Genomic DNA, 13,440 nt, shown 5'->3' with positions numbered 1-13,440 from the left:
AAGTGATGGGATGATGACAGTAAAGATATTTGCTTCCTTTTCTTGTATATTTAGTTCAATTTTAAATTTGTTCAACTGTTTCTCTCTCTGTGTGTGTGTGTGTGTGAGAGAGAGAGAGAGAGAGAAAGAGGGGGGGGGTTAGTAAAAAGTTATTATCCAGACACTTTCTAGGTCATATGTCAAAAGTTTTCATTATGAAAACAAAAGTCAATAAGCATCTGTGAACGTTTTATTTGTTTGTTTATTGGTTTGTTTGTCTGTTCATTCATTCGTCTGATCACATATTTGCTCTATTTATTTACAGTGGAAGAGTTCAGTTAGGGTTAGGAACCAGTACGGAACAATCCATCAGAATGCTAGGTAGGAAATTTTCCTGGAGAAAGGGTAAGACGTCATGACCTTCCCCATAGAGAAGGAGCATTCTGAGGGAAACAGGTCAGGAAGGCAAGACTAAGATAAGAAACCTTAATTTCAATTGCTGCCTGCTCCCCACAAGTCCTTTCCCCAAAGTCAGGCATTTAGATAAGAAAGGGTCTCCATTCACTCCCTCTTGAGGAATTTCAGGCCTTGACATTAACATTTGACTGAGGCCTATTGGCAAGGTCATTGCTAGCTCCACTCCTCCTCCAGGGACCTGAAGCCACACCCAGGTTCACTTCTGCTGGCAGCCATTGGAATTCATTCTCAGATACTGCAGCCCCTTCAGGACACAGACCATTTCTTTTAGAAATCCCTTTCCCACCAACCACATATGTCAGATACATAAATACTCACCAGCAGAGGCTTGAAAACAGCTTCTAAAAATTTTTTTGATTTTTTTTTTCTCGAGACAGTGTTTCTTTGTGTAGCATTCCTAGCTGTCTGGCTGTGAACACACAGAGACCTGTCTGCCTTCTTTGTGGAGTTTTGGGGTTATATCCCTGTGCCTCCACCAACCAGTTCATTTATTTTTTTTTAATGCCAGGTTATTTAGTTTAATTTTAGTTAAAATTTTGAAATTGTATGCTTCCTTTGAAAACCGAACCCATTGATTTACATTAGCAAGAGACTTGCTGTTGATTTTGGCATAAATTTCCAGTCAATCTTGGACAGGTCTGTCTTTAGGTTAGAAGCCAGTTTTGGACCACGGTGCTGAATCCCTTCTGCTCACCCAGCCCTGTCACTCAGACCGCACCAGCCAATCAGAACCTCCAGCAGACCTGCCAGTCAGATGGGAGGGTCCTAACGGTAGCCAGACTTCAGATCCACTTAGGCGGCTTGGGTTCTCTTGTGGGGGGCAGATAGCACGTCAGCTTGGCAGCTGCACCATGGTAAGTGAGAGGTTGCTCTCCGCGGATGGGAGGCGTGACTGGGCTTGGCTAGCGAGGGGCTGTTGTCCGCAAAGTTTGTGGAGCGGTGCTGAGACTCACGGCTGGTGTGGTGGCCGGGTAGGAGCCAGCGGACAGACACAGAGTTTAGCGTTTTCTGCTTCAGTAATCCTAAACTTGCTGCTTTCTGTTGGCAGCCTCTGAATCCCTTCACTGCCTGGGCTGTGTATGCACAGAGCAGAGCGTTGGGAGCCGCAGGTGGTGGTGTCTGTCTTGCATATATCGTCGCATGTGGAGAGATACTAGCACATTCGCCAAACGCGAAGACTCCTGGTCTCTCCTGGGTCTTCAGAAGTTCTGCACTTTTAACATTTAGGTTTGGGATCTGTCTGTAGTTAATTTTGTGTGGCTTGTATATGGTTTCTCCTGTGTAGAGTAGTGCTCCGCTACTAAACTGTGATGTAGACGAGTCTAGTTGATAATAGAATTAATGATATAAGGATTTACCAGTGTTTAGGAGACATTAAGTTACACAAAGTAGAATTAAAATGAGGGAGGGCTGCATCCCAAATATCCAAAGATGAGTAGCATGCACACCATGCCTGTTAGAAATTAGTATGATGAGATGCAAATGTTTGTTTAGCAGGATTAATAAACAATTAAGGTACATTCCTATAACAAATGAGACAACCATGATTTACAACCAGCCAGAAGACCCACTTCTCCATCAAAGGCCTCTGACCTGCTGCTCAGGGCCCGTTAAGGTGTCACAACCTTGTGTGCCAGGAGAGTATAATAATTCCAGAACAGCTGGTTTTTTCAGCTCTTGGGAAAGGAGATGTGTCTCAGTGTTCCCTGTGCTGTTTGAGGTGGACTTGAATCCTGTCTGCAGCCCCACAGGGCATTGCCCTTGATATTCTCCTGGTTGAACACCATAAATTCTTGGAATACATGTATACTGCACCATGGGGCTCTAAAAGTACCAGTTTGATTCATACAGTGGGACTGTCCATTGCAGTAACAATAAAAGGATTTGCATGTGGAACATGGCTTCTCCCTTCAGAACAGAAAAGTAGGAACCGTGTACTGTGTACAATGGAGGGGGTAAACACACTGGAGAATCGCTAGATCTTTGTCTGACATTTAAGGCCATGGGCTGCAGGGGTCTCCATTGCAAAGAAGGACCTAATGGGGTACAGTGATTGACTTTCTGTGTAATTTCCATCATACATTAATTCCTTCCTTATGAATAAAGACAGACACTGGTGGGTTTACAGTTTAGGGAGGAAAGCTTGAACTCCTAAGTATTTAGTTTCCAATTAGTGAACTCTCCCATGCAGATATGTTCAATGCTGGTTGACACAGTGGAGTCAGCTCAGACGTTTGAGACATAGGCCATTGGCTGTAACTCCAGGTGTCAGCTTACAGCACTCAGCAGCTAACATTTTACATAGGACAAGTTATTAATGGCATTCTCCCTACCAGTGAAGTGCCTACTCTGTTTCAAAGTCAGTATAATTGAGTGTTCTCTTATTTTTTATAGTTTTAAGAAGTCAATTATTGGTTATCATTTTTTAGACTTCATTTTCTCCAATGGGATAAGTGCTATAATCTCTTTGTTTCTATTTTCCAATGTTTCCCAGTTTTTGCATTTCATTCCATTTTTAAGTGCTGTTTATTTGTCTATTTATTTATATCAGTTGAGAGCAATAATTCTCAGCCTTGTGGGCCATGATTCCTTTTGGGCGATTAAATGAACCTATCACACCACTGGCTTAAGACCATCAGAAAGTAGAGATATTTATATGATAATTTATAACAGTAGCAAAAACATAGTTATGAAGTAGCTGTAAAAATAATTTTATAGGTGGGGGTGTCACTACATCATGCTTACTGTATTAAAGGGTCATAGCACTAGGAAAACTGAGAACAACTGGTTTAGATTAATGTCTCCTATAGCTCAGGCTTGCATCATACTATGTAACTGAGAATTGTTGTGAACACCTAATCCTGCCTCTGCTACCTCGTGCTGGAAAGACAGTCCTGCAAATCCTACCAGGCTAGACCTTTACTGGTCTGTGTCATGGAGAAAGATCAGTGAGTGAGCATCTTCCAATTTCTGTAGATAATTTTGTGAATGTAAGAGTGAAGTGGGACCTGTGTAAGAAATGAGTTCACTGACCAACTATAAAACCAGTGTAGTCACAACAGACAAAGGATGGACAAGAAGGAAGATAAAATCTTTCCTGCTGTGACTGTAGTTGACATTAGCTGTGAGTAGTGAGGTGATCAATTTTAGATATTCCATAAATGTCCCGCCTGGCCATTTCATGGGTCCACACACCACACACAGTACCTGGTGTATTGGAGGAGGAACAGGAAGTGCTCTGGGAGAATGGGAGATTTTATTAAACTATAAATTTCCCAGATTAGGGTTTTGTCTGACTATAGCGTGTAAGGACAAAACTGGAGGATGTTTGCTTTCTGAGACATTATATATCTGCTCACCCAGTAGGGTAACTGCTAATGTCTTGAAGCCCAGCTGAGTGGTCCTAGAGGGACTCTGGTTGGCAATTAGGAGCACCAGAGATAGTTTACAGGTTCTTTCCAGGATTCTCTTATTCTGCTGTACAGAGCTATAAGGAGGACCACAAGCCATGCCTTAGTGAATGTAGAAGCCACTGTCCTCAGACCAGGAAGAACAGGTTGACTGATCTGTCAGAGCTGCATGGAGAGGGATGAACCATGAGCCAAACAGGTTCTATTGTTCTTTGTGGTCACCTCGGTAGTGGCCCTTGGCCTCTGATCTTTGTTGAGTGTGGGGAAGGCTCTGCCTTCCTGGCATGGGAGACTATGAGCTTGTAATATTGTTGCCTCACACTATGCAATGGGGAATTTCTTTACTAACCTAATCCTTCCTCTGCTGCCCAGTGCTGGGTAGATAGTCCTTCAATTTCTTCAGGACTGGGCCTTGACTGGTCAGTGGTAAGGAAAAATAAACCAGCTAAAGAGTGACCTCCAGTCTCTCTGACTTTCAGTGTATGATTATAGATGAAAAGGGTGAGTACATAGGTCAAGCTTGAAGCTGGTAGATTCACAGTGCAGGAAAGGAGAGACAGGAAAGTGGCTGAGAACTCTCCTACTTCAACTGTAGTTGAGATTAACAATGTGAAAGTAGTTAATCAATTTTAGGTGCTCCATAAATGTCCTGATGGTCATTTCTTGCTCTCCACAGACTAGGCAATCAAGAATCTGGGTAAAGAACCAAACTTATCATGTAACCAAATTGCTGTAGTTACAGTAGATCAAGCAAAATAGATCTGAGTAAAATGTGGCCCTGCCTAACAGGACTGTTATTTTACTGGTTTTAAATATACACCCTGAGATAGAAGGTTTGAGAAATCTTTGATGTGCTCTAATATAAATCCCTTGTTTCTGAAGCACATGGCCTTAAATCCTCTCTCTACTCTTCAAAATAATTTTTGAGATTATAACTATATCATATCCACATTCGCTTTCCTGTCCCCAACCTTACCATGACCCTTTATTTTCTTATAATTCATGGCCAATTTTTCCTTAACAACAATTGTGAATTTGACCTGTTTTTCTCTGCAGGATTTACCAGGTATGAGGTGATGGGTTGGCTGCACTGCATATTGAGAGTGTAATGGAATGTGCATACAAATGACCCTGTGCTTTGGATGTGGAACAGGGTATGCTCTAGGAAATTGGATGAATGTCTACTAAAATACAAACTTTCTGGACTAGGGCCTTGTCCACTGGACTGGAAGGGCCGAGCAGAAAGTTCTGTGATATCTGAGTAATTTGATTTCTAATCACACCCAGTAAAGGAGATGATAATATTCTGAGGCCCAGCTGGGTGGCATTAGCCACTGAGGGATTCTGGGAAGGCTTAGCAAGCAGGAATAATAGTGGGAGGTAGCTTACAGGTGGTTCTTTCTAGGTTTCTTCTTTGCTTCTGTTGTAATGAGTTGTAAGGAAGACCACAAGCTATGCCAGAGTGAGTGTAGGCTGTTCAGAGAAGGTCTGTTGAGCTGTCATTTCTGCTGGGATTTGGATGGACCATGAGCCAGGCTGTGGTTCTATTGCTCTATGTAATGACGTGGGCAGTGGTCCTTGTCCTCTGAGCCTCCCTGTGTATGGATTTCCTGGGGAGAGGGAGACTCTGCAGCCCTGGCATGGTAACATATTATGCTTGTAAAATCACTGTCCGGTGTAGAAACAGAGTCATGTTTTGGTATGCAGTGGGAAGACAGATTTGAGAACTGATAATCTGGTTTCTAGAAGTTCTGAATATTGCAGCCTACTTTCAAGTTTGTCTTATAAATGTTTCAAATAGTTTAAAAGCTGGTAGACCTTCAGTGATATTGATTTAGCAATGCAAGATTAAAATGTTTCTAACTTTCTGCTACCACCAGCTGCATTAGTGTGATTCAGTGATGTTTAGTTCCAGGTTACCAAGGGAGTTTCAGAGATGCAGAGGTTTCTTAGGTGTGTATGGTGTTGGACAGGTAGTTAGAGCAGAATCTATATCTTGTGCTATAATCCATGTGACCGGAAGCAGATATTATTCTATATTGTTTTGGGATTGGGCATCAGTATGGCTGGGTTTACCTGAAAACAGAAGGAGGTATAAGGACTTGCAGGACCATAGCAGTAGATCATCTCTTTTTGCAGAAAAGGCTCTAGAGCATGGGACCTCTCAGGAAGAGATACCCATACCTGGAGCATCAGTAACAACAGTTTAAGGGTCACTTGGAGTTAATTTTGTGAAAATTGTGAAGTCTTCATTTAATTTCTGTACACTTAGAATCATTGGTATCTGGATAACATTGGTCAAGATCACATGTTTCCTGACTAAGTTTCCTTTGGTCTTTTGATTAATAGCTGACTTTATTTTTCTACCTTTGTTCTTGGCTTTTTCTCTCCATTCTCTTTATACTTTCCCAAATATCATACACATTCTTGATTGATCAGCTTTGTGGGAATTTTTTCCCCCGAGACAGGGTTTCTCTGTGGCTTTAGAGCCTGTTCGGGAACTCTCTCTGTAGACCAGGCTGGCTTAAAACTCACAGATTTCCTCCTGTCTCTGCCTCCTGAGTGTTGAAATTAAAGGTGTGTGCCACCACCACCCAGAAAGAAGTCATATTATGTCAGTCTGTGTACTATTTTTCATAATCCCATTGATTACTCAGTGTGCTTCCAATATGAATGTAGCTTTGTAATCAGCTTTCCTGTTATAAATTGTTGGGAATTATCATTTTACTGTAGTAATTTATGTTGAAAATTTAACATACACATCATCTTAATTGTGATGCATCCTATTTCCAAGGATCATTTATTTTCTTCTTTATTTATTTAGGTTTTGTTGCTCTTGTTAATCTGTGACAGACTTTTGGTTTATTGGATAAAAGGTATTATGAATGTTGGCAGGTGGCTCAGCACATATTAGTTTTGTTGGTGACCTAAATTCAGATACCTACCATCAAGTTGTGAGGCTCATAATTCTACCATTTCAGATTGATGGCATCTGAATCCCTCTTTTCTCTGTTACTTGTATACATGTGGAAGAAATTTTCACTCTTGCACAAACATATGCAAAGAATGGCAATAAACTTGTTTTCAAAAGTGCTTGTGACTTTTAAAGCAACAGAGTAAAACAAGTTGCTTTAGGTGTGCACTGATTCTTTAAAAATCTGTTTTCTCGCATTTTGTTTTAAAATGTTTTCATTTCCTCACTCTGATTGCAGACTTACAGGCAATCATCAATAAGGAGAATGAAATGGTGTCTAAGTGATCCTAACAGACATACTTTTCTTTACTATAAGATAATGAAAATTTTTTAAGTAGTCAAAACTATTTTCTATGAAGTTAAGGCACAAGAAGGTTTCAAGTGAATCTCTCTAATTTTGGTAGAACAGCCTTCCGCACCCCAGCCATTTTCTATTATTGGTAAAAGATAAAGAACTGAAGTGTATAGGATGAGTGCTGGTTAGTAATTTCTTAGAGTGTTATTTTGGTTAGAATCTTGTTTTTCTTTAAAGGATCATAATATGTCTTTGTCAGTGCTACCTATCTATGTTGTTGATTTTATTCATTATTATCTAAATATATTGTTTATTTTTTGGAAAATAATGGTCTCACCAATTTTGTATTCAGAAGATTTCTCATGTTACGAATTCCTTGAGTTTTTGTTGGTTTGGGAAGTTTCTGTGGAGAGGCAGTTTTAGTTTTCTCTTCTTTGTCTTAGATGTTTGCCTCTTTCCATTTCCTGGCATATCTATCTTTGTTTGTGTTTTTGCTGCTTAAGTGATCGATATGATTAATACATTGCCTTTGGATCTTTAAAACCTTCTTGTATATTATTGTAACTTTCTAGATAGCCTCAGCTATCAGCATGCCATAGCTTAGACTGATCTGAGAAAATACCAATTGAGAGTATGTCTAGATCAGAATACCTGATTAAGGTATCTGAGAGAGATTTGTTGATTTTGATTGATATAGGAAGGGTCTTCCGCTGAATTGGCAATATCTCTGAGCAAGCAGCCCTGGGATAGATAGGAGAGCTAGTTGAGCAGAAGGCAGTGACAAAGCAAGAGGGAAAGCCAGAAAACAATGGTTCCACTTGTTTTGCCTTTAGTTATTAGCTTGAGTATCTATCTAACATTCTCATAAGGAGGAATTGTGAAATAGAGTGAACAACCAAATAAACATGTTCATTACCTGAGTTGCTTTTGATTGCATAATTTAATAACAGTGAAAGAAAACAAAGTTGGAATAAAAATGGGACTCAAAGAGACTTTTGTTGCTGCAAAGGACCTGGGAATCTTGACTCTTATAAGAATGCTTAAGGTATTAGAAAACTGGACAAAGAGCTTAATCATCTGTTCTTGCAGGACCTAGAAGATGAGAATGTTGTGAGTAATGGCAGAGAGTGAAGGTCAAGGTCATAGGATTTTACTGGGCAGTAGGCTCTTCAGGGAATCATGGAGCTGGCCCAGCCTAACTCTCTTGAGAGACCAGGTTAAAGTCCATGCTCCCTGGGTCACAATATACCTCCCAGTTCCTTACAGACTGTTGCATTCCCTCTGGCAGTGAAGCATTCATGCTTATTTGTGTTTCTTTATATGATCCCTAAATAGTCAAGGAATATTGAATGCTTAACAGCACAATTGAAATTAGATATTAATCTTGTGTGTGGTGTATAGCTTGCAAACTTCATTATATCCTTTTATAGACATAGGGTGCTTGGTCATTTCCCCACAGCCCAGACTCATAATAATTATACAGAATTTTTATTCATTATAAGACTGCATACCCAATAGCTTAGACTTATTATTAAGTAACTTTTATATCTTAAATTAACCCATTTTTATTAAACTGGGTATCATCACATGGCTGTGACCTACTGGTAAGGTTCCATCCAGCATCTGTCTCCTTCAGGGGCGACATGGCATCTCCCTGATTCTGCCTTCTTTTCTCCTCTATCTCCATTTGGCATTCCCACCTTGTTCTATTCTGTGCTGTCATAGGACCAAAGCAGTTTCCTTATTATCCAATGGGAATAAAACATATTCACAGCATACAGAGGGTAACTCTAACATATTAATTTAATCAATTTCTATTCATCTGTGTATTGCCATGTGGCTGTGGCTTACCAAGTAAATGTCTCAGCATCTGTCTCTGGTGTGGCTACATGACTTTGCTCTGACTCAGCTTTCTTCCTTCTAGCCTTCAGTTTAGTTTTCCCCACCTACCTAAGTTCTGTCCTATAGCTCTGTTATAGGCCCAAAGCAGTTTCTTTATTAACTAATGATAATTACAGCATACAGAAAGGATGTATTTTTGAGTTTCTATAGCCTCAACCCATTTCCTCTTCTTTGTGCCTGCAGTGTTGTGGTTGAAACTAATCAGTCAGCTTTCTTCTTTTGCTGTCATTACTTTCTACCATAATAAATTCTATCACTAAATCACACAAGATTCAGTAGAATTAACTGCTTTTTAGTGCTAAGGTGATTTGGTAGCCTACTGTTGTCATTTTTGTTTGTTATATTTTGAAGACAAGGTTTGCCTGTGTAGCCCTAGCTGTCCTGAAAGTAGCTCTATATATCAGACTGGCTTCAAACTCAGAGAACTTCTGACTCTGACTCCCAAGTGGTGGGATTAAAGGTGGGCTTTTTTGTTTTTATGTTGTTGTATGGTGGTTTTGTTCCTATCAAGCATATGCTGTTGTACTGAGCTTCACCCATATCTTGAATTTTAAAATTTGACAGAGGGTATCATTATGTTTCCCAGGATAGCATGTACTCATGACATTAATACTGCCTGTGCCTTCTGTGCTATTGGATTGTAGGTGCATAACCTTCTTCCTGCATGTTTTGTTTGTTTTGAATTTTTATTTTAAAAAGAGTATTATACCTGAATGCATGGATATGCACCATGTGAGTACCTGGTCCTTACATTGTTCAAAAGATGGTATTAGAAACCTTGAACTTGGAATAATGGATAGTTATGATTCCCCCATGTAAGCCCTTGAGCCCAACTGTATGCAAGACTAGGAGGACTCTTTGCTGTTGAGCCATCTTTCCTTCTCTGTGTTGATTATTTGTAATCAGCATATTAATTTCTATTGTTTTCATTAGTCCATTTGTAATTTTTTAAACACACAGTGCCTTTTAGTAAAATCTCATTTTTATTGCAGTTTAAATTCGGCAACTTCAGGTTTCTGGTAGATGAATAAAGAGTTAAACTGAATGTGTAACTCTTTGTAGAAACTACAGCAAAAGCCTATGAGTTATTTCTAGCTTTTCTGTATGTTTGATTGATTTTTTTTCAATGTGAAACAGGTATTTAACATGTATTTCTGGCTGCCCTAGAAGTGACTGTATGGACTAGGCTGGTATTCAACTCAGAGGCAGATAGATATATATCTGGTGACTTGGTGATTAAATGATGATGTCTTTATCATGAAATAAGTATGGGGAGCACCTGAATTCTATGACTATACTGTCAAAGAAGTATACATTTACAGTGTTGTCAAAATCATTCTTTCTGTTGTACACCTGTATGGGATATTTTAGAATTCAGTGACCTATGACGATGTGCATGTCGACTTCACTTGGGAAGAATGGACTTTGCTGAATCCTTCCCAGAAGAATCTCTACAAAGATGTAATGGTAGAGACCTACAGAAACCTCACTAGTATAGGTAAGACTGTATTATCTTTCATGTTTTATATAAGGAGACAAATATTCATTGGTTGATGATGCTCTTTTGTAATAGGATTGAGAAAGAAGAATAGGGTACATAAATCAGGCATGGGTGTAAGGTTTGCTTCAAATGGTAACTAAATTTTTTACAATTTTTAATATAAAATGTACAATTTCTGGCATTATATTTTAGGATACAGTTGGGAAGACCATAATATTGAAGAACATTGTCAAAATTCTAGAAGACATGAAAGGTAATTTTCATGTATAAGCTGATGCAAATGTACGTCTGAAGAATTTGTAATGAATCCTATATGTTTTAAACAAAAGCAACAGTGGAAATAATAAAGTGCATTGATGTATATTAAATTCTCACAAAATTCTTTACCTAATTTCAGGTGGTGAACTACATTTACAATTCATTCTTTTAAGAAAGAAAACAATATCTTAATCTATATTACCATTTGAATTGTAATACAATGAGAGCTATACTGTAAAGTTGTCAATCTATTTATCTCATATTATTCACATTATAAAAGATATACATGTTGATCTCTAAAACTATCTATTATACTAATAGTCCATAGAAAAGGTAGTTTAACTCATATACTTGTGGCTGTGTTAAGTTTAGTGAGGGGGCATTTAGGGTTATGAATCAAGGGACAGCTGTTTTGGAGTGGCCTTAATCCATATACCACAAGTCTATGAGGACAGAAAGTCAAACTGGGTGAACTCAATGTGGAAACCTTATATTTGTTATTCTTCCTTTACTGGGTACATCATATATTACTCTGGATACAAGCCACATGAGCAAAGGATGTGAAAAGATATAACATACCTCTCTCTCAGAACAAATAGAAAATATGTAGCAGTTCCCATGTTGAGTATACTTGTTGAATTTGATATACACATATACAAGTTCATTGGTTTTCTAGTCTCATTGTTAACATATCAACAAAGTAACATTTCATAAAACCACAATGAGTACTAGGACTGTGTAAATACTTCTGTTTGTCCTAGTTCACTTAGGAAATGTAGCATCACTCACAGTATAGGAAACATTATGAATACAATAAGAGTGGTAAAGCTCTGGTTTTTTTCAGTTCTCTTCAAATACATGTAAGTTTTCATACAGAAAAAAAGATTCTGTAAAAGTGAACCATGTATTAAAGGCTGTTATCAGTTATCTTCAATGATGCAAAGCAAACCTTAATGAAGGGGAAAAACAAGATTGTAAACATGGTGATAAAACCTTAACATATAATTCCTCTTAAAAATAGGATAAAATTGTAAAATTAATTTATTCAGATAAAATATTCAACAGTGTATGAAATGTAGTAATGCTTTCACATTTACCGTTATCATTGTAGGCATGAAAAAAGTCAAACTAGAAAGAAAAGTTCTGCATATTCTCAATGTGTTAAAACCTTTGCTCGTGACAGTCAACTTCACAGTTGTGAAAAAACACATACTACATTAAAACCCTATGAAGGAAATGAGTTTGATAATGCCTTTTCACATCACAGTCATCTTAAAATGCATAAACGAACATGCACTGGAGAGAAACCCTATGAATGTAATCAGTGTGGGATAGCCTTTGCACGTCACAGTCATCTACGAAGGCATGAAAGAACCCATACTGGAGAGAAACCCTATGAATGTAATCAGTGTGGGACAGCCTTTGCACGTCACAGTCATCTACGAAGGCATGAAAGAACCCATACTGGGGAGAAACCCTATGAATGTAACAAGTGTGCTAAAGCCTTTGCATGGAACAATAGTCTTCGAACACATACAAGAACCCATACTGGAGAGAAACCCTATGAATGTAATCAGTGTGCTAAAGCCTTTGCATGTCACAGTAGTCTTCGAAATCATAAAAGAACCCATACTGGAGAGAAACCCTATGAATGTAATCAGTGTGCTAAAGCCTTTGCATGTCACAGCAGTCTTCGAAATCATAAAAGAATCCATACTGGAGAGAAACCCTATGAATGTAATCAGTGTGGTAAAGCCTTTGCACGTAACAGTCATCTTCAAAGTCATAAAAGAACCCATAGTGGGGAGAAAACCTATGAATGTAGTCAGTGTGATAAATCCTTCGCACAGCACAGTCATCTTCAAAGTCATGAAAGAATCCATACTGGAGAGATACTCTATGAATGTAATCAATGTGCTAAAGCCTTTGCACGTAACAGTACTCTACAAAGTCATGAAAGAACCCATACTGGGGAGAAAACCTATGAATGTTATCAGTGTGCTAAAGCCTAAGCATGGCAAAGTCATCTTCACAGGCATGAAAATACACATACTGGAGAGAAACATATTTGTAATAGGTATAGTAAAGTCTTTGTTTATCATAGTCATCTTCAAAGACAAACTAACACATGCTGGAGAGAAGCCCTATGAATGTAATGAGTGTGGTAAAGGCTTTGCACTTCACAGTTCTCTTCAAATGCATAAAAGGTCACACACTGGAGATAAACTCTATGAATGTAATCAGTGTGGTAAAGCATTTGCATGTATGAATAATCTTAATCCTGAGAAAAGAATCATACTGTAGAGAAATCCTATAAATGTATTCAGTGTGATAAAGTTTTGTACTTTATATAGGAGTAAACCTTTTGTGTGCAACAATCTGTTAAAATCTTTGCATATTACAATAGACATTGACTACGTGAAAAAGACACTGAGGACTTCTTATTATAAAGTGTTTGGTAAGATCTTTAGCCAAAACACTTATAATCAGCTGCACAATGATTTGGGATACTCCTCTGTATGCTATGAATGTATTTTGTTACCATTTTTTAGTAAAGAAGGTGCTTTGGGGCTATGGCAGGGCAGCATAGAGCAAGACAGGAATTCCAAGCAGAGATAGTGGAGAAAAGAAAGTGGAGTCAGAC

The 13,440-nt window shown here is 38.6% G+C and overlaps 1 protein-coding gene across 1 annotated transcript in view; it reads left to right on the top strand.

Moving 5' to 3' along the window:
* Window positions 1–13,100, top strand: part of LOC148117928 (uncharacterized) — a 56,571-nt gene extending 43,471 nt beyond the window's left edge. The window contains 2 exon segments of the mRNA XM_087901755.1: window positions 12,064–12,909; window positions 12,911–13,100. Coding sequence (XP_087757881.1) covers window positions 12,064–12,909; window positions 12,911–13,100 — 1,036 coding nt within the window.
* The last annotated feature ends 340 nt before the right edge of the window (window positions 13,101–13,440 follow it).

Source organism: Myodes glareolus, chromosome 25 (genome assembly GCF_982192425.1).
Source record: "Myodes glareolus chromosome 25, mMyoGla1.1, whole genome shotgun sequence".
Classification (NCBI taxonomy): Eukaryota; Metazoa; Chordata; class Mammalia; order Rodentia; family Cricetidae; genus Myodes; species Myodes glareolus.
Note: the sequence above shows the minus strand (reverse complement) of the source record. Positions and strands in the feature narration are given on the sequence as shown.